Source organism: Bubalus kerabau, chromosome 13 (genome assembly GCF_029407905.1).
Source record: "Bubalus kerabau isolate K-KA32 ecotype Philippines breed swamp buffalo chromosome 13, PCC_UOA_SB_1v2, whole genome shotgun sequence".
NCBI classification, from domain to species: Eukaryota; Metazoa; Chordata; class Mammalia; order Artiodactyla; family Bovidae; genus Bubalus; species Bubalus kerabau.
In genome coordinates, this window is record NC_073636.1 from 19142360 (window position 1) to 19170190 (window position 27831).

Below are 27831 nucleotides of genomic sequence, written 5' to 3' on the forward strand. Positions count from 1 at the left end.
TAAAATGGGTGTCTTTTATAGCTAAGTTCTGTTTTCATGATTTTAATACTCATAATTATCACTCTGAACAAAAGATTTCCCTCAACCTCATAAACCTGCCCAATTGTGTTAGCCTTTCTAGGTCTATGGTTAGGAATTGAACCAAACCAACAAAAAAACTCTCACTAACTCCGAAACACCACACATTTGTTAAGTTTCGCTTTTAATTATTTTGTACTAAGTTGTTTCAGTCGTGTCTGACTCTGTGCAACCCAATGAACCATAGGCCGCCAGGCTCCTCCATCCATGGGATTCTCCAGGCAAGAATACAAGAGTGGGTTGCCATGCCCTCCTCCAGGGGATCTTCTCAATGCAGGGATTGAAGCTGTATCTCTTATGTCTCCTGCATTGGCAGTCACCTTCTATACCACTAGCGCCTCCTGGGAAGCCCTTTAATTATTTTAGATCTGTGTTAATTTGATTAATTGTTTTTCTATTCGATAAATAAATGCTAAGCAAATCCCTAATGGTGACTGAGAATTTGTAACAGTTAGATGACTTTGGCCAGATGAATAGTTGTTATGTTTTGGGAGTAGAGAAGAGGCTTTTACAGGTTTTCTTTTTAGAGTGTTGTGACTGTTCTAGTCTTTGTACTTACTTCTTTTATTATTATTATTATTATTTTGGCTTCATGATGCTGCATGTGGGATCTTAGTTCCTCAGCCAAGGATCAAACCTGCGCTTCCTGTATCCACTGGACCGTCAGGGAAATCCCTATACTTGTCTAACATCATGACTTCTGAGGCAGTCGAATCCTATTTTTTCTCCTCTATCTCTTAAAATAGACAAAAGTATTTGATATTATTGAGTCAGTGGGCAGCACAGAAATGAGGATGTGCCTAGTAATTATATACATCAATTACATGCCTAGTAATTATATACATCAATAAGCAAAAGGACCATCTCTCCTAGGGATGACCATGGAAGGCTTTAGTGACAATTAACACAAACCATGTGAAGCATTATACCCGAATTTTCTTACTGCCCTTTCTCTGGGGTCTTTTATGAATCTATCAGCAAAATGATATTTCATTGTTGTGGCTTTGAGCTACACTCAAGTCCATGTGATAATAGCTTATCTTTGAATGAGTTTTTTGGTTCAGCAGAGAGAAAGAACTGCCATATAAAGGAGAAACCCACCACTTGAAATCCTCAGATGCTGTCACATTTACTGCTGCATTTTATGTCTTTTTCTGAATGTGAAAGTGATGACAAAGTAAGGATTAAATATTTGCAATATTCATCATAGGTACAAAAGCCTTTAAGTTGACACTGTGATGAGGAATTATGAAGGCAGCCATAGGAATAGATCTGTTTGGGGCCTTAAGAAGCTCTGTACTGGTGAAAATAAATGAATAACGAACAGGGCCGGAGTGTGGCATTAATATCCCTAAGGGGATTCATAAAATGGTGAGGACTTGTATGATTTTGCTGAGGGGAATGTGCAGGAGTTGGAAAAGAATATGAATGAAGGGTTATCCAAACAAGAATGGCAGCTGTTCTGAATCACAGCAGAAAATGTAAGCTTTTCCAGCCTGACAATATCTCCCTAATCCTTGATGAAAATGTTATGAAAACAAAAGGGCAATAAGGCAGGATTAATAACTGGAATTTTAATAACGCTGGGGGGGGGGGACCAGGATATGGTTACATTCTTTAAAGAATCAGCTGTCAGTCCTGCAGACCAAGTTGCTAAGTATGCTAGTGTATTGTTTTCTGAGTCTGAAATTAGTTTACTAGGTATATTGATAGGGCAGAATTAATTATGTTGTGGTTTAAGAATATTTAGTTATTTTAAGATGCTTATTAACTCACAGACTCATTTGACATATTCAATTGTGTATGTTTACAGTTCGCTGCACAATTGTGGAAGGTTAAATATGTCAAATGGCTAAACTTTGCATTTCTTCACTGACAGAATATCCTTTTATTCAATCCATGAATTGATTTAGGAAACATAACAGACAATGTTTGTAAGGTGAAAAAGGTAAAAACAGCATATTCTAATATTAGTGACAATGTAATTTCAGAGGACAGAAAATTAGTTTAGAAAATACAGCAATATGTAGTTTTCAGTAACAACAATTTGTACACCTTTGAAAAACCATTAACCAATAATTTCTATTAAAAATATATTGCAGATTTGCTCTGTCTGCAAATTTGATGCCTACTTGGAGTTCAGGTTTAGTGTATTTCACATGATATGGAAAAGGGTTGATGAGCATATGTAAAATGGTTAGAGAGATCAACTTCCAGTATTTAAAGGAATTACTCTGTTTGCTGTTGCAAAATTAGATCATAGTTTTAATGATATGGGTTTTAAATTTTCACTTCTAGGGCTGTGTTTCTGAATTGGGGTGTATGTACCCTGAAAATTATAAGCATAGTATGGTAAGCTAAGCATAATACACACAGACATATATTTGTATAAATAATATATGCAGTCTATATTTATATAAATAATATATGCTAGAGCTGTGCATACGTATGTGTGTATATATATACACACACATATGTCCAAGCAGAGTAGGATGTGAAGGGGCATCTGAGGCTTCAAGATAAACATGACCCTGCTTCTTCCTGGAACATCAAATTTACTCAAAGTTTTATAGGAGAAATATGACACATTAAAAATGAAAAGATTTTCTGTAGGATGCAAAAAAATAACATGAATTAGAATATAACAAGTTGTTTTTGCTTTGGACTGAACACCTAGTCACCATGGGATGCTCTTTGCTCGGTCTCTGGGTTAGATGAAGGGTGGGCAAGCTAGGTGCCCAGGGTAGTCTTGATGTAAGGTCTCACTCAGATGTGGCCCTGAACTTGCTGGACCCTGAGATTAGATCTGCCTTATATCCTGAGTTCCAGGCACCTGTCTTGCCTTCTCCTTGGACCCTGTTCTCTATGAGGTGGAAAAGATGAAGAAGGATTTTTCAGTTCCTTTTTAAGGCTTTGGTTGGTTTTTAAAGACCCTGTTTCTGTTATCATAATTTGCATTACATTGATAATTTGAGTTAGCAAGTATTTGTTGGGTGATAATAACTCATCTTGTATAGTGGTTTGCAGTTAACAGAGGGCTTTCCCCTTGGGTCCTTGAATTATCTTAGTGGCCCTGACTGGCCCTTACTGGTGAGTGGGGCCATTTTTTTCTTCCTGGAGCCAATGAAGACATAGGGACCCAAAGCATTCAAGCCACGTCATCTGATGGGAATCACTACCTTGATGTCTTTCTTGTCATAATTTTTGGTTTAGGTCATTTCATGCATCATGAATTGCACCTAAATTTCTGCTGTGTATCCAAACAAAATCGGTACCTTTTTATTAATATGCCTGGTCTTTCTCATAGGGCCAATATGGGATTAGAGAAGCTGGTTTCCACGGAGGCATAAGGAGGGCTTGTATAGTGGAAGGTGACATGGTGGAGGGCCACCACTTTCTATGGTGTCCAGTGAGCTGTGGAGGGACGTTCTCCTACCTGACCACATATGCACGGTGCTCCACCCTCAGATGGGAGAGCTCTCTATTTATTCAGTGTGCTCAGCATAGACAAAAGCCAGTTCATTCTGGCAGCTTGGCTCACAACCCCTGGTGGTGCTTCTGAAATTGTTCCTAGGGTTCTACAAGGAGGACCGGTTCCCCTGCCACGACATCACAAAGACACCTGGTACTGTATCCTGTCACCACTGATCTGCCCTGTGCTTCATCTTCTCTGCTGGAGCTACTGTGTTGGTGTCACATGAATCCAGTGCCATCCAGCCTTCATCCTGGACTGCAATTCACTCTCTCTCCTACCCATCCCCAGTGCCTGCTTTTTGCTTCTGCTTTGGTATTTTTCTTAGGGAATAGAGATCTTTTCTTATTTATTACCTTGACTTTGGTATCCAGCACAATGTCTCCATCTGAATAGGTTCTAATTATGATTTGTTGAGTTGATTTCTTCTCTGTTGCTTAAGTGTTGCAGTGAGACTACATCCTCATAAAACAGCATGCCAAACTGTGCTCTAGAGTCGGACCTGGTGGTTTACCCAGTCTATAAATAATATTTTGCGTCTGCTAATCCCAAACTCCCAGTCTACCCTTCCTCCATCTCTTCTCCCACTTGACAACCACAAATCCACAGAATAAACCCTTTTTAAAACTTCTATTCAGTTGCAATACAGGTAGTCACTTATTTGTTGCCAGTATTTGTATTAATATATGAAGGTTTTCCTCAAATATTCAGTCTTTCTCACATGGAGAAAGAATTGCTCTAAATGTAAATTAATGTCATGTTTTTCTATCGTCTCCTACACAGCCACAGTTTTTCTGATGGACTATATTTGTACTCTTTAGTTTAAATATTTCTGAGGAACACACACACACACACACACACACACACACACACACACACACACAGGTGTGGATAAACTTTGCTGAATGGCATGTCTCCTATTTTCAGTAAATGTTTTTGTTTCTCTTTCCTCTTCACGCCAGCTCTTTGAGTCCCGACGTTGATCCAGTTCTTGCTTTTCAACGAGAAGGATTTGGACGTCAGAGTATGTCAGAAAAACGCACAAAGCAATTTTCAGATGCCAGTCAATTGGATTTCGTTAAAACGCGAAAATCAAAAAGCATGGATTTAGGTAGTGAGTACAATCTCCATGAATCTTTATCTAAATAAGGTTTAGATGCTTTCGGATGAAAACTGATGGTCCCAAACACATGTCTGTTTACTGTGAGCAATAAAGAAAATAAATGTGAAATGAGGCAATTTGGCAAAAATTAGTTTTTCTCGAAGTTTGAGATAACTACATTTCTCCTAAGTGGCATGTTTACATCATGTGCAATATGTTAATATATATGTTTTCTGATGAGAAAAGAAACAAACACATGTGCATATCATGCTCTGTTCATGTATCTTTATTTGAAAAAATGAAATGTTTTAACACGTTAGCTGTTTAAAACCAATTTCATTGGTCTTACGATTTGGTTGGTTGTGGGGATTCTTGAACTAGAAGAAAAAGTTTTGGAGAGAAACCATTATCTCAATCCATGTCTAGAGTTTGGTTACTTCGTGATATTTTCCTTCCATCACTGTCCTTTAAGGTTTATTTAATGAAAACTCTTCTGTGTTGATAATTAAGGCCTTTAATTGGAATCATAATTTGAGAGCATATTTATTGTAGAAGTATTTGGAAGCAAATGAGAGAAGGAAAATAATCCTAGTTGTTCAATCACATACAATCAGGTAGTGTCTCGTTTTAAATCCAAATCCACCGAAAACCAAAACAAACAAAAAAAAGTAATTAATTAATTAATTATATCCATGCACTGATTGAATGATTAGAAAACCCTTTCTTAATCAACTGTAACGTATTTACGCTGTTGTCTGGTGGCTGTTTTTACTTTGAGACTAAAAGCATTAATTTATCCCATGCATAAACGAAAATTGGGCGATGACTTGCCTGGCTAATGATGATATGCTAACATATCAGTAACACACGTGTCATGAAATGAGATGACTGGCATTGCATGGAGACACGGCTTTTCCCCCTTTTTTGATTATGTTTGCTTGATGTTTCATATTATTTGCATGAAATATTATTTAAGAATTATCACCTAACTGGAAAGATCTGGGGATGGTTGAAGCATGTTGGGCTGTGGGACTAACTGGGCTAACCATTATACATTTACCTTTTAACAGTAGCTGACGAGACTAAACTCAATACAGTGGATGACCAGAAAGCAGGTAAGAATGGACGTTTAGACTGTTGCCATAGAAACTGTGGTCCAAGGAGTTTATCATAATTATAGAGCTGCCAATCATATGGCTGTAAACATAAATATTCCAGGCTGCCATGGATGTTTTCATTGTAGGAAATCAAATTGTACAAGGAAAGGAAAATTTTCTTCGAGCAGAAATTTATCAATGTAGTATATACTAAGTGGAAATATAATTTAGTGCTTCAGAAATGCTAACACAGCCCAGATTCTCTTAATTATATTTGTGTAGGAATGTTTTGTCACGGTTAAAAAAAATCAAAATCCTGAAAGCATGATCTCTTAGGGTTGATTCTTTAAGTTTCGAAGTCATCTATCTGATGCTTAGCTTAACATCCAAAAAAATGATTGTCAAAAGGTGATTTTGGTTAGGAGGATAACAGCACATATATAAATATTTTCACTGAAGGACAGTGTTCAATATAGCTCTCATTAGTCACTCAGAAAACCTTAGTTCTTTTTCTAATGCAGGCTTTAGTTCCTTGTTACATAGCATTGAATTAGGCTATATATTGCATCTGTATGTTAACTTTGTGAATGTGCTTGAAAAGCTTTTTGTTTTTGTTTTTAACTATTTAGGACTTGCTACGAAAATGCTATCTAAATCCTTCTGTAGAAATAATGGATTATGTTGACCTGAGTTTTACATCATAAGATTTTACCTTACGTGTTATCTTACGACAGTAATCAGAGGAAAATCTTTATGTGTAATTAAAGTCATGTGCTTTGTACAGCTGAGCATTTTGATTTATTATTATAGGTTTGGAATAGAGTTTTAATTATTGTAGATCCAGTACGATGTAGTTACACCACTTAGTGCTAATTAGCTTCAATTCACCTTTTTCACCTGCAATAGTAATTAGTTTTAGGCTTCTTAGAAAGTGTGTATCCCATATACATATGTAAAGATAACTGTGGACATGCCTGGAGTTTTCACATTCTGTAAAGATAGATTGTAAAAACTGCATCCAGTAAATCACTGGATTAACTGTAGTGCAAGGCAATTAACAATAGCCTTAGCCCTTATTAAGGAGTTATTTCTTTTATCAAACATAAAATTCATTGGAATTCTGGAGCAGGGCTAAAGAAAAACATTATTTGATAGTTTACATATGTAAATTAGTAATTAGTTTTTGGAGTTAATAGTATTCAGTGCTTTTCAAGAAGTAACCCTTGTCCAATTTAATGTTTATAAAAACCAAATTGAGCTGCTCAGGTTAAAGAACATGATTTTATATAATATGCCAATTGGTAGAGTGAAAAAAATTGTTAATTTAACCAAATCACTGTTACTAACAGGAAAAGAACAATTTATTGTGATTAAGAAATAATAATAATATCCAGATGTCAACTGAAAACATTAAATACCTTTTATGGTGAGTAGGCAGATTTTATCATCTAATTGAATCATCTGCTTTTATAGTGTTTAAAATGATAGTTAGAGCCTAGATAAAAAGAGCATTTTAAAAATATTACGTGCAGTCTGTTTTACTGAATTAAACTGGAAAAACTTAGGACCAAAATTATGACATAGAGGTAGAAGTATTTGCTGGTCTATTGATTTTAAATCTACAATGAATAAAATATCTCCACTGGATTCTTCCCACCCTCCAGTATTAGGCAGTGAACAGATTTTATTATTTTCCTTTCTTCACTTCACTTGAATTGCTAAGATTATCATGATTTTACAGTTTAGTCCAAAGGTTTTTAGTAGAGTCACAGTGGCATTTTAGTGTAGATTGTCTGTCTAGCCATAAGCCTTTCATAATGAAAATTGAATTCCATTTCCCTTTGCCCTTGCAAAAGACATCCTCTTCTTTTTTTCTGGCAAGAGAGGTATTAGTAGATAAGAGTAGAAAAAGAGACCTAAAGAAAATAGTATGATTATGATTTCCCCTTTTATTCTTGGATTTAGGAATCCTGTATGATAGTTTGAGAGTAAATTTATTTTCTACAGGAAAAGAGAGAATGGGAATAAGAGAATTGGGTTTCTAACAATTTAATCTTTGAATATAAAAATAAATGAAGCATCCTAATGACTTAATGGATTTACATTAAGAGCTTCAAAATATTATTTAAAAATTAAAGGCATTGATTTTGTGTGTGTGTAAATAAAACTAACCTTTTGCCTATACCTTGTATAGGGAAAGACATTTTCAACTTTTATGATGAGTTTATGATGTTATAAATCTCAGTGACCGTCATTTAGCAATCTTACTAATATATTAACTAACTCTTTTGTTTAAGTGTCTTTGATGAATATACCACCTTACATGAATGAAATCTATGTTTTAGATCAGGAATCAGCAAGCTCTTTCTGTAAAGAACCAGGGAGTAAATATTGTAGATCTTTCAAACCAGACAGCCTTTGGAACAATTGCTTAATTCTGATGTAATGTGAAGGCAGCCATGGAGAATATGGAAACAAATGGACCCATGGCTGTGTTCTAGTAAGAATTTCCAGATTTGACCCATATTTTGCTGATCCCTGTTATAGATACACAAATAATAGATGTTATGAAAAATTTCAACTATGTATAAATAGAGAGACTGTAATTTATTAATCTCTTATACCCAATACTCACCATATTTAATTATCAATATTTTGCAAGAATGTTATACTATGGTGTTAAGAATTAGACAAAAGCGTAGTTAGGTAAGCTTCCAGTGATTCCTACATTATAATCTATTGCTTATTTTGTTACAGTTTCACTATTTTTTTATCCTAGATTTGCTTTGTGTTTATGTTTCTTCATAAATACATATATACAGATATAAATGTATCAATATTTATATGTATGTAATATGTATATGTACATTTATTTGAATACTCATGCCATTTCTGAAATTAACTGTTAAAGTTTTTAGGATGCTGAGTATATTAAGTCAAATCTCAGCTAACTTTTTATATATAAATTATGTTTTAATGCTAATCTTTACTGGGAGCATATATACATACGTATCTTTATTGGAGATGTAAACATAGATGCTGCTGCTGCTGCTAAGTCGCTTCAGTCGTGTCCAACTCTGTGCGACCCCATAGACGGCAGCCCACCAGGCTCCCCTGTCCCTGGGATTCTCTAGGCAAGAACATTGGAGTGGGTTGCCATTTCCTTCTCCAATGCATGAAAGTGAAAAAATAGAGTGAAGTCGCTCAGTCGTGTCCGACTCCTAGCGACCCCATGGACTGCAGCCCACCAGGCCCCTCCGTCCATGGGATTTTCCAGGCAAGAGTTCTGGAGTGGGGTGCCATCGCCTTCTCTGAAACATAGATATATGTGTGTATATATATAAACACACACATACATACATATGTCCTTTATGAATCCAAGAAAACACCAAATGTTTGCCATATAAATGTTTATAGGACCTAAATGTAGCTAGTAAGTTATGAAAATTAATAGGCATGATTTATTCAGGAAAAGATCTTCCCAATGTTAATTCTTAAAAATGTGAAGGTAAATGTCCCTGCCCAGAAATCATCTTTTCCCATTCTCTTTGATTCTTTAATCTCTTACTTTTTCTTTAGCTCTTTGGAACAAAATCATTTTCCTTCCTGTGACATGACTTTTATGGATATTTAAAACATGAACTTGTCAAACATTATAGTGCTATCAATAGAAAAAGTAAGATTGATCATCCTGGCAAGAAATATTCCTTGTGAATTTTTGTCATGAAATAATCAAATATAGACAAACCTGCATGGAGAAAGTTAAATAAATCATCTTTTTCTCTCAAGCACTCTAATTTATGGAATATTTTTTCTTCATTAGAATCATCTGTCTGCCTTTCTGCCTATGTTACATTTTTAACATACTTGTTCTAACTTAAAACTGCTACCCCATTGTGAAGATTATGTGAAAGTTGTCATGTAAATGAATTTTAAAAAGATAATTCTTGTTTTGACTCTCCCAATTTAATTTCTATTCTGTTTTATACTCTGAGCCATGGAACGACCATCTCAGAACTATTTGACTTCTATGTGAAAACATATCAAGGTTACTCCTTAATTATTGATCCACATATGGGCTGATGGCCCCATGTAGAGATAAGATATCCAATCTCACCTCTCCTACCCCCTGCCTTTTTTTTTTTTTTTTTCTTTGTACCTGTCTTGTTAACAGTGTAAGTGAAGAACTAGTTCTGTAACCTGGATTGCCCAGCTGGTGGTTGCAGATATTTCAGTCATCTCGAGGCTAAACTCATCTATTTGAGTGCCAGGGCAGGCAATCATTGATGAAGTTGTCTTACCTGGTTAAAGAAATCCATTTAGATTGCCTTCTAAAGCTTGGTTACAATCTTAGTCTTGCTAGATCCTCAAGTCACCAAGCCACAGTTTTAGTGCTCTGAATTCTTCTCTACTGAAAACTTCTTGGTAATTGTGATGTCTTCTTCCTTCTGTTCATCACCTGTTTCTCTCTGCTGACCTGGAGGCATAAGTCCTAACATGCAGCTCTGGCATCTTTCCTCCTTTACTTCTCTCTCTCTCGATGGTCCTTATGTAGTTTATTTCTATTCACATCTTGTATTGCTCTTCCCAGAGAACCACCATTTTCCAGAAATGGGTTTCTACCTGGTGCTAGGGTACCCTATTGGCAACATGTGGTCTCTTGTGCTTTTCTCACTTGCTGAGTTGTCTGAACCTGGGCCATATGAGGACAACTTGCTGAAACTTACTGAGACGAAAGTTTCACTTCCATTGTAAATAACTGTAAACTGCTAAAAAATGTTTTAAGCTAAGTCACAAAGTGTAGTCTTGGTTGCTTCCCTTAGCCATTTCATCATCCTGCTTTGCAGAATGATTTTCTTCGTTATTCTGGTTTTTTAGATTATTAGCATAACTTGAAGCAAATGATTTGACAAAGATTTTATCTGTTGAGCTAAAAATGAAAACTATTAGCTTAAAATTGTCTCCTAATGAGAATAGAGAAAATAGACCAAATTTAATACACATTTGGGAAAAGTTAAAATTAGTTACTGTCACTTCACTTTTTATATCTTGCTACCCACATTCCAGAAGTAGACACTGAGCAAATAATTTGTCCCTGATATTTTCTACAATTCATAGATATTCAGCCATGTAATTTTCACCACTCATTCTAACATTTTGTTTTTGCCAACTTCCAAGGTTCCCCCAGCAGAGATGTGGGGCCTTCCCTGGGTCTGAAGAAGTCGAGCTCTTTAGAGAGTCTGCAGACAGCAGTTGCCGAGGTGACTTTGAATGGGGACATTCCTTTCCATCGCCCTAGGCCACGGATAATCCGAGGAAGGGGATGCAATGAGAGCTTCAGAGCTGCCATTGACAAGTCCTATGACAAACCTGCAGTGGATGATGATGACGAAGGCATGGAGACATGTAAGTGTACAACGTCTGAAGGAATAGCCATGACAAGCATCTCTATAGTGAAGCAGTTTTAAAGTGTGCTTCAGGGAACCCTCGGGGACCTCAGCATCCCTTCAGAGGGATCTAGGAGGTCTAAACTATTTTCATAATACGAAGAAGATGTTATTTACCATTTTTACTCTTATTTTCTCACAAATGTACAGTTGGTTTTTCTAGAGGCAACATGTCATGTGATATTGCAAGAGATTAAATGCAGAGCAGATAGAAGAATCTTTTCAACTAGATATTAAAGAGATTTTCCATTCTTCTCAATAATTGTTTTTGGAAAATACAGGTTTCTTTTTTTTTTTTATGTGATTTCTGCTAATATGAAATCTATAATTTTTTAGAAAGTAATTTGTATTTTTAAACTTTCTCAATTTTAGTTCAGTAAATATAGATAGATACAATCCACAGAAAAATTTCGAGCCCTTAATAAATTTTAGGAGTATAAAGGTATCCTGAGACCAAAATATTTGAAAACCACTGCTGTACAGTATATCTGTAATATATCTCAAATGAATATGTGTAATCATCTGTGATTTGATAACATATTTTTGTTTTGTTTTTATGAATTACTGTTTCCTTGAACTAGGCTAGCAAGATATATTTATGTATATGTATTTCCAAATTGCCAAACATTTTAAGCCAAGATTATTGAAAGTTAAAGGTTACTGTGAATGAGCAATGTGTTTTCCATAGTATTGATATATTGTGAAAAAAGTAATGTTTATAAATACATATAAACGTATGCTTCAGGGAGTTGTTGAAGTTAAACATTTATAAATGAGTATAAAAATACCCATTCAGTTTAAACATAAGAAGGAAACTCAGCATTGTATTTATTTAGAAGAGAATGGACTTGAGTTCTAATAGAAAACACTGTTGATTCACTTATATTGTTTGTAACTACTGATTCATATTTTAGTTTTTTAACTTAAAGTAACTCTACCCAGGTAACCATTGTAAGAAACACTGTTGGGAAAAGACAAAAGAAAGAAAGAAAGGATAAAGAAAAGCAGGAGACACCCACCCCTACCCAAAATTAAAGCCGAGATCATTTAGGTGGATTGTAAACGATGACAGTTTAACTTGGGGGACCACGTCCATCACACGTGCCTAAGGAAGACTGTGGTGGGGAAGGAGAGTTTCAAATGGAAATCAGATTCTGAGGAGATATAAAGCAAAATTATATAATCTTTGCCTGTCACATATAGTGTGTTTGGGAAGATGAATATTTCTGCTACAATATAACATGCAAAGCAAAACTTAGTAGAGGAGCACCGCATCCCCCGAGCCCCCGCCTAATTCTTAGTTTAAATCTGGACAGCTTCTCACTCCATCCAGCCAGTGATTTCAAATATATGCAGCCCATTCTTGCCAGATGAAGAACATATTTCCTATTTTTGCTGCCAAGCCTGGTCTCCAGGCTCCTGAGTCATATGAGCTTCCAACCCTCTCGGGTTTTTCCTGGCGTCTCAGGGGCTCCTTGCCAGTCTCACCCAGTGTTACTTGCATTGCCTTTCTAGGGTGGGGACCCTCTATCACTTAGAGATCTTGCCTCTGTCCTGGGTGCACATTTAATAAGAGAGCCAGTGCTCCGGCACCTCAGTATTTGTTTTTTTTTTAACAAATACAGTTTTGGCTCCTGAGCTTTTTTCTCGTCCTAGTTCACATGTTATTTAAATTCCTTCATAGAATGCAATTTTCTCACATATACCACGTATTTCAAATGCAGCAGGGGATGGAATAGCGATCAGTACCAGGCATGTTCTTAATTCTGTAGCCTCTAGAGCTTCCCACCGTGTGAATGTCTAAATATGTCCCTGACATAAACTTAGCTTCCGGTTTTAACTGGAAATAACCGATTTAAGTATTTCATATTAAAACTTTTGTACTCAACTATCATCAAGACAAAACCAAGTGAGTAGATGAACTACAATGTGTGAACCGGAGGGGAAGTTCTAGATAAGAACTGGGAGACACATCCTGACTCGTGCACCTGCAACCACAAAGTGCTGGTTTTCCACAGAGTCCTGACTTGACGGTGTTTTCTCCCAGAACAGTCTGGTGAACTCGATATGGCCAGAGAGAGGCCGCTGTTGTGTATTTCAAATGTCTGCCGTGCGGGTTGTCACAACTATACGACTAAAGTGATCTGAGCACTGGCCTGGAGCCCCTCCACATTCTTCTCACCCATTTGGAATTTGGGTCAAGTTGCTTAAAATTCTTCTTTAATTCCTTCAGTTGTGAAACCGAAGCTTTGGATGCCGAGGCCATTAATGCTCAGATTGTCTCAGTGTCTAGTGAGGAGGCTCGGCTCGGTGGTCTGCGGGAGTTGGGAAATTCGTGCGAGGCTGAGCGGGTGGTCTCTATCGAGGCCACCAGTTCCCCCCGCACCCGTGGTCACTGCAACAGTCTTGGGGATTTATTTATTCCCATGAGGCTTGTGGGATCTTAGTTCCCCAGCAAGGATTGAACCCGGGCCCTTGGCAGTGAAAACACCAAGTCCTAATCACTGGACCACCAGGGAACTCCTAGTTGTGGGGTTTTTAAATCACTCTTCATACTTTATGATTCTTTGTCAACTGTAAGTTTAAAAAAGGGAAGTCAACAGTTTGCCAGAGAAAGTTGGAAAAGCTCTGCTTCCGTTTCTGAGTTGCTTTCCAGTTTTAACTTCCCAGACTCTGTCCTCCTTTACTTACCCACCAACCTCAGTCCTGCATTCCTGCTTCGCTCACCATCTGTAAAATCCACAAGGAAAGATGCCACCACGATTTATTCCTGCGTGACCAGGCTCAGAGCTCGGCCAGGTGTTGGAGTCAGTGACTGTCACATCAGTGAATGGGCTCCTGTTTGACTAGCACCACTGCATGCGTGAGAGACACACACCCAGACGCAGCGCGCATCGGCAGCAGCGCGTGGGGTGGCATTGACGTTTCACTCCTCCCGCTTGTGTCCCACTCTGGACCTGGGCGTCTGAGACCTCCGCGCCTCAGCAAACTCTTTGGTCTTCTCTAAGAAAAGATCTGTCAAGGCTGGTGTTACTGCTGGTGGTTATGAGACTGTTGACTTTCTTTATGGCTAGGTACAGGTGTGAGAAAGGAGTCTGGCTCCCTCCTCCAGTTGCCTAAACCCCACCCTTTGCAGAGCGGATTCTGGAGGCACGTTCTGCATACGCTCTTTCTCTGTCTGCACGCATGTCTATGCTCATGCCCTCACTGTGCAGCCCCACCCTGCATCCTTACTGTGTGGGCGCTATCCCTGGCCGCATGTCTGAGTTCTGATGGCTTCGTGCTTTGTGGGACCCTCTGGCTGAGGTCCCTTCTTGTACAGACGTGGGCCTCGGGCCAGTTATGGCTGCCACGTCACTGTTGTGCAGTGCTCTGAGAAAGGACCCTGTCCGAGCCGACGGTCTCTGTTAGACGGCCTTCCTGTGAGGATGCCGTCCGTACACTCTGGAAGCATGGGTTGGGGGGTGGGGGCGGGCATAACCTGTCCCGCTTAGCCTATGTCTGTCCCATGCAGTCCTTTCCCTCTTTACAGGCGGAAGTCACACGCGTGGAGGGTGAACTTGATTGTTCTTGTCAGCTGGGTCAAGCTCCTCCCCGGTGACGCTCTTTCAGGCTTGGAGCAGGCTTGCCTCCTCTCAGCAGTGCTGCAGTCGTGGCATGCGCACAACAGTGGGGGCCAAGAGACCCGGGCGGGATCCATGTGGTATCTGGTATCTGTCATCTTCTGTAACACTTATGTGCTTCCTGTGGAGATGGCAGAAGTCGGCGTTTTTGTCTCTCATTTAATCCATCTGGCCTCTCCACGTTGTCTGTGTCTGTCTGGATCAAGATGGAGCTTTGTATTCTGGGACCCATTATCTCTGAGGCCCTACCTGTGTTTGACAGGTCAGGGCATCTACAATCTGCTCCCTCTTCTATGCAAATCATACTTCCCGCCTGGCTCTCAGCGAGAGGCTCCTACAGCCCCCGTCATAAATCAGCTTCTGTTGAAACCAAGAACATGGATGCTACATAACATTGACTTGTTTTATTTTTGAAAATATAGAGTACAACCCCCACCCCCTTTTTACCCTCTATTAAAAGTCGTCAGCCTTGCTATCAATTCAGGAACAGCTTTCTGTCGAGGTCAAGGAGGTGATACACAGCAAAACCAAAGACTGTCCTTTTCATTGTACTCTTGATTTTAAGATCTATCCAGTCTACAATTTTAAATGTGAGAACGGTATTCCTTGAAAACATAGAGACAGATTGCATTTAAGGAGCTTGCCTGCTTTCTTATAGTACTCTTAACAGGAGATAAGGGAAAAAAAAAAGCATTGCTCTAAAGTATGCATAACTTAGGTTAGCAGTATGAGATTTGAGGAAACTGAATTTATGTTAGGAAGTTAGCTAATCTGAGAGCTTCAAGATTAATTTTCATTTATTTTGTTAGCTTCAAAATAGTAGATTACATGAGTATCTCAGATTTTTCTACTCTTAGCATGCTCTACATTTCTAGCCATCTTTTGTCACTACTTATTTGAGCAAAAATTATGTAAATTAGGTAGTTATCTTAAGAATCTCCAGCAGATTACCATAAATCTATAGTGGAAGAATTCAGTGTATGGTTTTCAGAAGTACTTTGTAAAGGATTTACCATTTGGTTAATCTATCTTTTTGGATAATTGGATGTTGATCTATTAAAAATATTTATTCTGAAGTGCTGGGAATAAGGATAACCTGTCTAATCCTCTTATGACAATTTGTATACTTAAGTATCACTTGCAGTTTAAGAAAAGGAGCTTTGGATAATTTTAGGACATTTCTGAATGCGATAGAAGTATAACCATGTGACAAAGCCAAAGCTGTCAATTCCTTATATTTCTTTTTTTAGGTGAAAAGTAAGTTAGGCTAAAAGTATGATGAAAAGTCACATCTGAAGTGTCTGAATTATAGATTCCTCATTTGAAGCATTTTCTGATAAGAAAAAAGTATGTAAATATTTGACTAAGATAGTACTTAGGAATTAAATCAGAATGCATGCCTTGTGATTTGCAGTCCTGCGAGTTTTCTACAATATTAAACAAACTTCCTAATGGGAAAATCCGTTACATTAAAACTTCAATAAAGTATTAATGAGTCATGGGACCTAAAATCTGATATTTAGGCTGTAAGTTCCAGAGAGGCTAAGGGTGCTTCAACCCACTGGGCAAACCAACTTTTGGGAAGCAGTATGGTTAATGGTTAAGGGCTGTTGTAATGCACAGGTTGCCATGGCACCAAAGTGTGGGGCACCCACTCAGCCCATGTGGAAGAGGGGAGGGAGGGGAAGCTTCTCACAAGAGGTATGAGTTGAGATGAGTAATCCTGCTTGAGTGGTCTTCATTGGGGTTTGTCGGGAGCTTAGGGAGGGGGACCATCTCTGGACCACCAGTATCCTATTGAGGTTGATGTGTGCAGATGAGAGTGTGGTGAGGAGTGAGATGTAAGACATATGCAGAGAACAGCTTGCAGACAGCCTTGTTTAAATAATTTTTGTTCATACTAAGGACCTTAAAGAGCATTTGAAGAATTTCAAGTGAAAGAATATGAGTGTTGGGGCTGTAGAATCAAGGGTGGGTTATTGGGGGTGGGCCGGTAAATAGCAGTGTTGGTGGCAAGATTGGTTCTAGGACAGTAATGCGGTAATCCAGGTGAGTAATGATGCTTGGCAAAGCCAGAAGAAAGGAAGAAACTGCATTTACATGCTTAGCATCCCACACATGTAGATGGATGATAGTGATGAGGTTTTCTCACTAGTACCTCCAGGCACAGAAACTTAGAATTATCATCTCATTGCATAATCCCTCCATTACCAAATTTTCTTAATTTTTCTGCATGAAATCTCATAATTTCACTCCTTCTACCCAATCCAGCCCCAATTCTCATTATTTAATATCTGAAGTTACTATTAGGATCTCATAACTGGTCTGACTGTCTCTCCATTTGCTGAGTAAGCTCTGGAGTCACACTGTCCTCACGGTCCTTCAAGCTCCCTTGTGCGTTCTCATCCAGACCACGTGTCGTCCCTGAGGTTTGTCTTCTCCCTGCCCTGACTGTCCCCTACCCTCTCCTGTATATGACTGTTGTCTTCCTTCTTCAAGACACTTTCCCCCAACCTAGCTAGTTTCTCCTTGACTCTCTAGAGCTCTGAGTATGGACGTTCCCCGACTTAACAGTGGTTCAACTTAGGATTTTTTGACTTTACAGTGGTTTGAAAAGGACGCGGTTTTAGTAGAAATTGTACATCTAACTTTCAACTTGGGTCTTTTCCCAGCTGGTGATAATGCAGATCTTCCCTGGAGATGATGGGCAGTGGCAGCAGCTTCAGCTCCCAGTCAGCCATGTGATCACAAAGGAAACAGCAGCTCCGAGCCAGCCATGTGATCATAAAGGAAACAGTCCCAAACCATTCTGGTTTTCACTTTCAGTACTGTAGTCACTAAATTACATGAGACATTTGACACTTTGTTATAACTTAGGCCCTGTGTTAGATGGCTGAGCCCAATTGTGGGCTAATGTCAGTGTTCTGAGCACTTTTAAGGTAGATGAGCCTAAGCTGTGATGTTTGGTAGGTTAGGTATATTCTGTACATTTTTGACTTTGGTATTTTCCATTTATGCTGAAGTTTATCATGCCATAACCCCACTAGAAGTTAAGGGAAATCTGTATACAGATGTGTATGAGCCTTCTTAGTATTTTTATAACATCAAGAAATTTTTGTGGATCTCTCAATAAGGGTTGCATGGCATGGGAGATAAGAACGCTGACTTTTAGGGGACAGTCATTTTGACTTCTCATTAAATAGCAAAGCTCACCCTTCACTGTTCCATCACATTTGCACATTCTTATGTTGTTCTTTATTTTTGCTCTTGTTTTCCTACTTAAAAGAGTCAGAGCAGTGACCTGGACTCCCTTTCCTTGACACCATAAATTTTTTGTATATGTTAAAATATACATTTGACACCAGTTGAATCCATGATAAAAATAAAATTCTTAGTGGCAATTCCAACAGTGGGGTTATAAGTGCCACTCTTTTCATTGTGTAGTCAGTCCATTGGGTCTGATGAAAGGAAAGCCTTCAGCTTCTTTATATGTTGTTCTCTGTGGACAGGAAACAGTACCCATTATAGATCATTATTTGAATGTGAAATTTAATTATACACTGAAAGCAAATTTACAAAGGTTCAGAAACTGGAGGGTCCGACCGCCCTTGTATTTGTTCTGCTACATTCTCTTGGACAGGGAGAGATAGAGGAGGTGACATTCTACCAAGATCTTCAGCAACATTCTGCCTGTTTGTTTGAAGGGATGCATTAAAGGAAACTTGAGAACATAAAGTAGAAATGAAGAATTGTTTTTGATAATAAGTCTTAATCTCTAGAAGTGTGATTTTATTGTTTTTGTTCTCTCTACTCCTTACCCCTATGTAAACTAAGTGTTTTTTGTTGTTTTTTTTTTTTTTAATGAAATAATCTAATTTTAGAACACTGGGTTTTAGGAATCAACTATTTGAACATTCCTCCAGTCACAGAAACCCCTTCTCTAAGACCGCTGATAAATGTCAACCACTTCCTTCATGCCTTTTTCTCCTTTCAGTCATACTCTCTGTTCTTCATAATATCAGTTATTATTCTCACCCCACATTTTAGTGTAAAAGCTGTTTAATTCTTCGTGTGTCTTGCCAGCGTTGTGTGTGTGTGTGTTTTTCAAATGTTCTGAAGAAGCTAAGTTTTTCCATTGCCAAGAGCTCATCATTCTAATGTTAAAAGTCAGGGTCCAGAAAAGCAGATCCTATTATTCCACACCATCTGTGTCACTAGCTGTTCATTTCCTACATCTTTTATTCCTTTTCCAAAGTCAATATTCCACTAAAATAAGAAACAAAAATAACATATTTATTAATAATAAAAATTTCTTAAATACTATCCTGGACTTTGCAGTACCTGGGAGTTCAGTCCTCATTTATTTTTATTACACTGTATTTTAACTAACATTAGTCAGCAGAAATTGGTAGTGGTCAGTGGATTTGCTAAATCTAGTGTAATTTTCCAGTTATTAATGCCTCATTTTAACTTATTCATTTAAAATTTTAAGCAGGTAGATTCTGAAGACTGCATGCTCTTGCATCCAATTACTACCTTTAATCCTTTGTCTTGCAAAGTAAATTGTAAATTACTCAAGAGTATGTGTTTCTTTATTCAATATTGCTATTACTAGAGTAGCTCTTTCTAAACAGGGAGCAATAAAGGATGTTTTTCATATAATGGGCTATTTGTTCAATCTATTCAACAAATATTTAATAACACTCTTTTGAGCTATGCCCTCAAAGGAGAGTACTTGTTCACTGATGAATAAGAAGTAATGTTACCATTTTAATTTTGTATTTCTCTGTTTTTTATTTCTCTAAATGTTTGTACCAACTCATTTCACACTAGTAACAAGTCTGAGCAAATCACTTAATTTTAGTAAAATTGTCAAAGCTGCCTAGAGTGATATTAACTGCTAAGTCTTACACTTGTGATAGATAGTACAGTGGATATTCCACAGCTGCTCTGAAGTTTGATTTATGTAATGTGCCTATTAAGATGCTTTCAGCTGCATTTAGTAGAAAAATCAGTTTAAACCAGTTCAAACCTTGAGGGAATACACTGTCCTACCTGGTTCTATAGTTGGGCAGCTTCGGGGATTACTGATTACACAGCGTAATGGTATTATCAAAGCACTGCTATCTTTCTGATCCTTCTGCTACACCATCCACAAGTCAGTTTATCCAGAAGGTAACTGCAGTGCTCAAAATCCTAGTGCTTCCTTGATCCCATCCAAGTGAAGGGAGTGAGTCATCTCCCCAAGCATAGAATATGTCCTTTCAGGGTGTCAAGGCTGTTCCTGTGCTAATAAGAGTGGACAGGGGCAGGGGCCCATAAGCCAGGGTAAACCTAGTAATGGATTCATCCCTCGAAGCTGGACCGCATTCCTGAACACAATCAGAGTTCCATTAGAAAGGAGGAAGGGAGAAATAGATTTGGGATGAGCAGGCAACAGAGATAATTACAGTCCCCCAAACTGTATTGCTTCTCAATGGAAAAAAATGGTGAATGACCATGTGGCTTAGAGTCAACTCTTGACAGTGAATTGTGTGTGATGACCAGATTGAACGAAGTGTTTATTTGTGGCAGAAGTTACAGAACTTTGAGGTTCAGTGCACACCTAAGGTCATTTTCCCAATGACTGTTACTATCTAAGGGCTTAATCTTTTCCAAATTTCTTGACCCAGTGCTAATAGGATAACTTGCAGAACTGAGTAGCTGAATTTGTCACATGGAGTAGAATTTTAATTGCGCTGTATTTGCATCTGTTGAAAATATGGTAATTAGGTATGTCTTAATTGCAGAATGTGCTGCCTGGAAGAGAAATAAGCAGCTTCATGTTATACCTTCTTTAAAAAGAGAAACTTCAGAGTATCTGTCTTTACAGATAATCACATGGGAAAGCAACTGATAGTGTAGTGCATAGAGCAGGTTGAAACAGGCAGAAATGTTCGTCAAAAATAGAAATTTCCATTTGTTTGGAAGGAGGTAATCGTCTTTCTTTGGGCAGACTATCTGCAAAAAGAAAGGAAACAATAAAGAGAAAAAAATGTAAATTTATATAGCATTTAGAATAGTAAATTACCTAAATGTAGGTTTATGATTCGTTCTTTCATTGTAATTTACTGTATGAACACAATAGATCAAGTCATTTGTGCATTATATATCACCAGTCCTTTTCTTCCTTGAAAATTGTTTATCTGAATATCTTTTGTGTTTTTTTAAGGGAATAAAGTATTTTATTTACCTTATTATAAAGCTGATATTAATTATACAAAGATTGGTTTTAAAACTGAAAATAATTTGAGTAGTCTATCAATGACCTTGAATATATACATTTTTAAAAAAATTAAGCATGTGTAACCAATTTACATAAGCTTTTAAAAACCAAAGTAATTCTGCCTAGAAATGGGGTAAAGTGAGATTCTTATTTTTCTCTATCAAATAATTTTAGTGTTTGAAGCATATATAATGTAATACTCTAAAAGAACATCTTATGTTTATACATAGGAAGCCACATATTGCTAAATATTTTTAATTAGTTGGCATTTGAAAGGATTAGTTACACCCATACACCCCCAGAAGAGTTTCTGTGATAGTGTATTATCTAAATCAGAATGTTCAGAACAAGCATAAAGAATTCTCAAATGTACAAGTATGATTGTAAAACAGTCCACTTGCTTTGAGCAGGAAACTGAGCTAGGAGTTTTGATTTTACAAAATGAGGTTACAAAACCTGGAGTTAGTAAATGATTTAATACTAATTTTCTCTGCTTCACCCACTTTTGAAGATAAGTCGTATTACATACACCAGGAAATTATTGGGAATATGAAAGGAATTGGCACCAAATGTGACTTCAGCATATAGTTAGTTATGAAGGCGCTGCCTTTTTTCTGTGTCAGAGCCAAGAGCAGACATATGCCCCGTGTGCTTCTGCCAAAACTATTAGGCAGAAAACTAGCAGAATCGCTCCTGATCTTCCATTCATGATTTATGATAATGGTCGCTGTGGAAGACGAAGTCATTTATGTTTATTGAGCTCGTTTTTTTGTTTATAGTTTCAGACATTGTAGAGGGTCATACAATCCATTAGACGATATGTACAGCATTAACAATAATAGTTAAAACCCTACCAGAAACTGATGAGATAACCAAGAGCAATGACCTCCCTGTGGCTACTGTCACTGGGGTGTGGCTGGTGTTGTCAGGCTTAATGAGAGGAACATAGGCATCATTCTGAAGTCAGAGGATAGTGATATGTGGAGATAAAAGTTTGATATGTGGGTAAAAGTTTGTCTGGTTGGGATAAAGTCATGAGTCAAGTTTACCACTAATCTTCCTGTGAAACAGTCATTCATAGGCAGCTTCTGTCTGGCCAGTGGTCCTCATTTTAGAAGCTTAGAGAGTGGGAAACAGACCTGTGATTGTATCATATGAGAAGTACAATCATAAAATTTGTACAAAGCGCTTTGGACAGGTAGGTAGAATGAGATTTGCCTGCAGGACTTGCAGAATATTGACTAGCATCCCTTTATCTGGGTCTTCCCTGGTGGCTCAGAGGTTAAACCGTCTGCCTGCAATGTGGGAGACCTGGGTTCGATCCCTGGGTTGGGAAGTTCCCCTGGAGAAGGAAATGGCAACCCACTCCAGTATTCTTGCCTGGAGAATCCCATGAACAGAGGAGCCTGGTGGGCTACAGTCCACGGGGTCGCAAATAGTTGGGCACGACTGAACGACCTTACTTACTTACTCCCTTTATCTAACTTGAGTATATATATAGGTTTTGTAGCTCCTGAATACTTTTGAGAACTGTCTTTTCATGATTTGGTCCATTGCCTCCAAGTCGAGGCCACACTCATTTCCCACAAAGTGTGGAAGCAGTAGTTTGTAACCAGATAGAGCACAGCGAAGTTCAAGGATGTTTTCAGACAAGAGGCTGCAACCCTGCTTAAGCTATATTTTACATTCTCTTGGGGAGCACCCACTGGAAAAGGCTATACAGTGAGACCTCCCTGGGCCAGGACCATTATTCTTTCCCTGCTCTGTGTGTACAACACAACAATCACAGCCTTAACTCGGCATTTATTTGTAAGGCTATGGATTTTCTCTAGCAATGTCCATCTGAAAGTTGGAACTGGCTTTCTCTAACAAACCCTCTCAATTCCTATTTCCATATGAATTGACAGAGACTAAAATGATCAGCTTTTGAAAATGCGTGCTTGTCCCTTGGAGGAGGAGAGTGGCTCCCAGTTAGTTACCCCAGTGCAGAGGGAAGCGAGCCTTTCTTTGGTTGGAAGCCTGTCCTTGAGTCCCTGTGCACAATGGTTCGAACTACAGGAGTGATTTCATCAGTAGCAGCTACTAGTCACAGTGCTGGACGACCACACAAGACTGGCAGTGGGTTTCTTGAGACATGGTGCTGGCTGCTGGAATGATCTTCTGGGCAGAGAGTGGAGTGACTGGATGATCGATGACCTGCATCCATGCTGTATGAAGCATGGAATTGAGCAATCACAAACAGAGTCGATCAAAGAAACGTGACGGTCTGGCTGAGGTACAAGTGTGCCAGAATATAGTACAGAGAGCCCCACACTGGCGGTGTGCTGGTCCCACACCTGTTTCCTTAGCAAGAAATGGAAGATGTTGGTCTAAGTGACTTCCAAAGTACCTTTTGCATTTAGACACAGTGGTATTTTTACTCTTTGGCTGTAGCCTGGGATGGGATGGAAAATAGGTTGCCTCATGTTTTTAATCAAATGTGAAAACAAAAGAATTCTACACTTGCTTTGGTTATTAGCTAAATAATTAGCATTAAAATTTTTTAAAACTTGGTTAAGGTTGTACCTTAACCAAGTTTACATCATTTGTTAGTATCTTCTAAGATCTGTGAGAGTTTAATAGGACACTAAGATACTAAGATGTTTTTTTTTTAATTTGATTTTTATTTCACAATAGAACATAGTTTATTTGCGATGTTGTGTTAGTTTCCAGTGTACAGCAAAGTGATTCAGTGATGTATATACATATATCCATACTTTTTCAGCTTTTTTTCCCATATAGGTTATTATAGAATATTGGACAGAGTTCCCATTGCTATATAGTGGGTCCTTGTTGGTTATATATTTTATGTATAATAGCATGTATATTTTACAAAGTTCTAATTTATCCCTCCCCCCACTCTTCCCCTTTTGTAATCCTAAGGTGGTTTTCCAAGGCTGTGAGTGTTTCTGTCTTGTAAATAAGATGATACTGAGACTGCTCTTATTATACTCATAATTTTGTATATTGCTAACTCAAGTTCTGGTGGAGAGGCAAGACTGAATTTCACTTGAAGGTATATTAACTTGATCTAGAGGTTGGTTCTTTGTGAAAGATTTCTGTCTTATATGGTTCTGTGTTAAAAGAAGCTCAAAAACACTGATTCCTACTTTTTTTGTTGATGCAGGGGGGCAGAAGTGACCTCAGATTTCAAGAGGTACCCTGGAGCCCCAATAATTCTTACTATATTTGGAAAAACCTTAGGCAACTAATCTGGAAAAGGATTTATGAGGAAGGCTGTGCACGTGTGCATCTATTGCATCCTAAAATAGAAATTCCTGAAGTTCTTTTGGAGGTGGAGACTTGTCATTCTTTCAAATGCAAAAAGTTGGGGGTATACCATTGGACCATATGCTGACTAAGTGTTGCTTCAAAGGATGGAATATTGTAATCACTAAAGTATAGCTTTTATCTGCAAAGTTGAAAGGACTGTGAGGCTGTGGATTTATGCCTTCATGGCTCCATCCACCTCTGTTCACCTATCATTGTGTCAACCAAAACGCAACATTATTTCAGATTAGAACATATAGTAACATTGGCTTGTAATGCTGGCCTCACAATAACAATGTACTGACAATATAAGGAAAAAGTTAGAGAGGCTGTGAACATCCAATCTTCTCTATGCAGAAATCACAAAGGGACGTATTTGGGAGGCTGAGGAAAGAAGTCCTGTGTGGACACTGGTGTGCTTACTAGTGAGTGGTGCAACTGAACAAATCCATGAGGGGCTGGGGTGGAGCTTCATCCCCTTACACAGGAGGAAAGGAAGCTGTTGGTGAGAGGCTGCTTGTTTTCATTTTGCAAATGTGATACTGAGGATCTTTGGGGTCAGCTGTGTGATGAGGGCTTGCTTATCCCCACAGCAGTACAGGCTCCGTATCAACATGAGGGAATCCATCTGGTCTGGGACTCAGATTACTCTCCCTATACTAATACTATACTATTACTAATGATATACCGTTGCTATTACTAATGCTATACTGTTGCCATTGCTGTTACTGTTATTGTGACTATTACTCTCTTACCCTTGGCCCGTCATCTTCACGCAGGAGTACACACATGCATGGTGGTCATCTGCATCACGTGTTCCATTCTAATTCTACGCAGGATAAACCATGTTTGCAAGCCTCATTGGAAATATGGGAAAGACATGCTCACACGACTTCAACCTCCTTATATTTATCCCTTTGGTTCCCCATGTTCTTTATCTTTTTTGTGTGTTTGTTTCCTTTTAAGTGGAAGAAGACACGGAAGAAAGTTCGAGATCAGGAAGGGAATCTGTATCCACAGCCAGTGACCAGCCTTCCCACTCTCTGGAGAGACAGATGAATGGAAACCAAGACAGAGGCGAGAAGCCCGATCGGAGGAAAGAGAAAATAGGCAAAGAAAAGAAGAAAGACAGAGACAAGGAGAAGGAGAAGATGAAAGCCAAGAAGGGGAAGCTGAGGGGCTTGGGAGACATGTTCAGGTAGGTGCTACCGGGCGGGGCTGGCCCGTCCCCACTGTGAGTGCCAGGCCAGCGCCAGATGTGAGGACTTTGAGGTCAGCTGAGAGTCCTCTCTAACTCCCAGGTTTCATTGCTGTGTTTTTACTTTCTTAAGGATTTCACTGGAGCTATTTCAGACCCTTTTAAAGTGCCTGAAAGATGCTATCTTGCCAACCATGTAAATAACTGTTGAGAGGAAGGAGGGACGGAGACAAAGGGCCCTCACAGCCCCTGTTTATTCTTTTGTGTGTGTGAACAATGGTTCATTGTTGACACTGAACATGGAGCTCAAGTTAGTGGTAGTGCATAAAGGCTCATTAATAACAAGTCTAAAAAAAATGTTACAAATAGAGCTTCAATTAAGCTGTGTTGATTAATTTAATACTTATTGCTTCAGTCAGTAAAGATTTCATTAAATGCAGTCTCTGGCTGTTTCCTGACAGTTGTTTTTGTGCCCCTAAATTATACTCTAGGATTACTTAGCATATCATTTTTTTTACAAATCATGGCTACACAATAAAAGTGACAAGTTGTTCAGAAGTTGCTCTGAAACTCTCCCATAAATGTTCATTGGAGGTGATTTATAATATTCAGGTATTTAATGTTAAATATAAAGATTGCTTGATTGTTCCATAAATTAAAACCCTAAACATATCAAGATGATGGTTTAAAATTGAAAACAGATGGTATCACCACTTAACTCTTCAAAAAGTCGTTATCCTGCATTATGAATCCCTTCCTTTTAGCTTTTTTTAATTGTAAAATGTGAACAAGAGTTTTTATTTTCATAGAATTTCCTGATTTATGGTCCTGAGGTTGACCTCAATAACTCAGGGAGTTATAGATAAGTCAAGACCATGAAGTTGAGGACTCAAGCCCAACCTGCAGGCTACACACACACCAGATGTGTCCTGTGGATGGACTCAGCCAGAGCTAAGTCAAGTGCATGGAGGAAGTAAACTATAGGCGTAGATAACACAGAGCTTGGCCCATGAGCAGTATCAGCTTTAAATTAAATACGATCACATTTCCATATTCAGTGCTTCAGAACACTAGAATTAGCATCCTTTTATACGGGAGTTTTTCTTGTTGATATACCACTCCTCCTGAATGCATTTTTAGTCAGATCATCTTTCATCATTATATTTTCACGTTCAGGGACACCGATGGATGGAATTGCTCTAACTGCCACTTTATTTCCGTTTTGGTGTTAGTCAGAAGGCTTCTCAGCTCATAATCAGGCATCTATATAACACACAGAAATTAGGCTGTTGCCCATCAATTAACATTGAGAGAATTTGCACCCCTGTCTTCTTTGAATCAGAAACTATGAAATAAGAGGAAACCTCCCCTAAAATGTATCTGGCCTGGAGACCAATCCTGCTTCTACAACCCACTCCTGAGTGAAGTCTTCCTGAAGGCATGTAGGTTTCCTTCATCAGCCAACCATTATCTGATTGATTCAGTGCTCTGGTCACCTCATGGAATACGAAATAAGCAAAATTCTAGTTTGTTTATAAATTATTTTAGAAATTTATACAGTATTTTAATTAGACATTATTTTTTTCTGTAACTTGCAACTCCAGAATAAGAGAGGCTTTATGGTCGAGTTTTCTTTTTGGGGCTAGAGGAATGGTGAGTGTGGGGGCACTTGGCAAATTTATTTTCTTTCAAAGGGACCCTAAATGCAACCCTATGCAATCTTTTCTGAGCTGAAAGTTCTATAAAACATGTGGGCTTCCTTGGTGGCTCAGTGGTAAAGAATCTGTCTGCCAGTGCAGGAGACGGGTTCAATTCCTGGGTCAGGAAGATCCCCTGGAGGAGGAAATGGCAACCCACTCCAGTATTTTTGCCTGGGAAATCCCACGCACAGAGGAGCCTGGTGGGCTACAGTCCACAGGGTTGCAAAGAGTTGGACACAACTTAGCAACTGCGAACATGTACACTAGATCAAATGCTATAGGTTATACCTCTAACCTGTAGTGAAAGCCAGCTCTGTGACAATGACGACTGATTTGTAACTTCAAAGGCCTGAGTGTTCTTGAAAATCACATTTTTTGTTTAAGTGCAGGGCCTGAAGGTTTTTTCCTAAAACTAAGTTTATAGCCTCCCAATGCTTAAGAATGGCTACTGAGAAACACATGGACATTCACACTTTTCTGGGACGGATATGCTGGAGTAAGCTCATGCTGACTTGTGAGAGTTGTTCAATTTTGGAAATT

At 38.5% G+C, this 27831-nt stretch overlaps 1 protein-coding gene across 40 annotated transcripts in view; it reads left to right on the top strand.

Annotated features, from left to right (window-relative positions):
* The window catches only part of PARD3 (par-3 family cell polarity regulator), a 579492-nt gene that overhangs the window by 370386 nt on the left and 181275 nt on the right, over positions 1-27831 (top strand). For 28 of the 40 annotated variants that reach the window (XM_055543694.1, XM_055543705.1, XM_055543696.1 and 25 more), the window contains 4 exons: positions 4513-4664; positions 5723-5767; positions 10928-11155; positions 25360-25591. In XM_055543694.1, the coding sequence (XP_055399669.1) occupies positions 4513-4664; positions 5723-5767; positions 10928-11155; positions 25360-25591 (657 nt within the window). The remainder of the gene's footprint in view (positions 1-4512; positions 4665-5722; positions 5768-10927; positions 11156-25359; positions 25592-27831) is intronic. The other 12 variants (XM_055543701.1, XM_055543708.1, XM_055543710.1 and 9 more) reach the window with 3 other exon arrangements.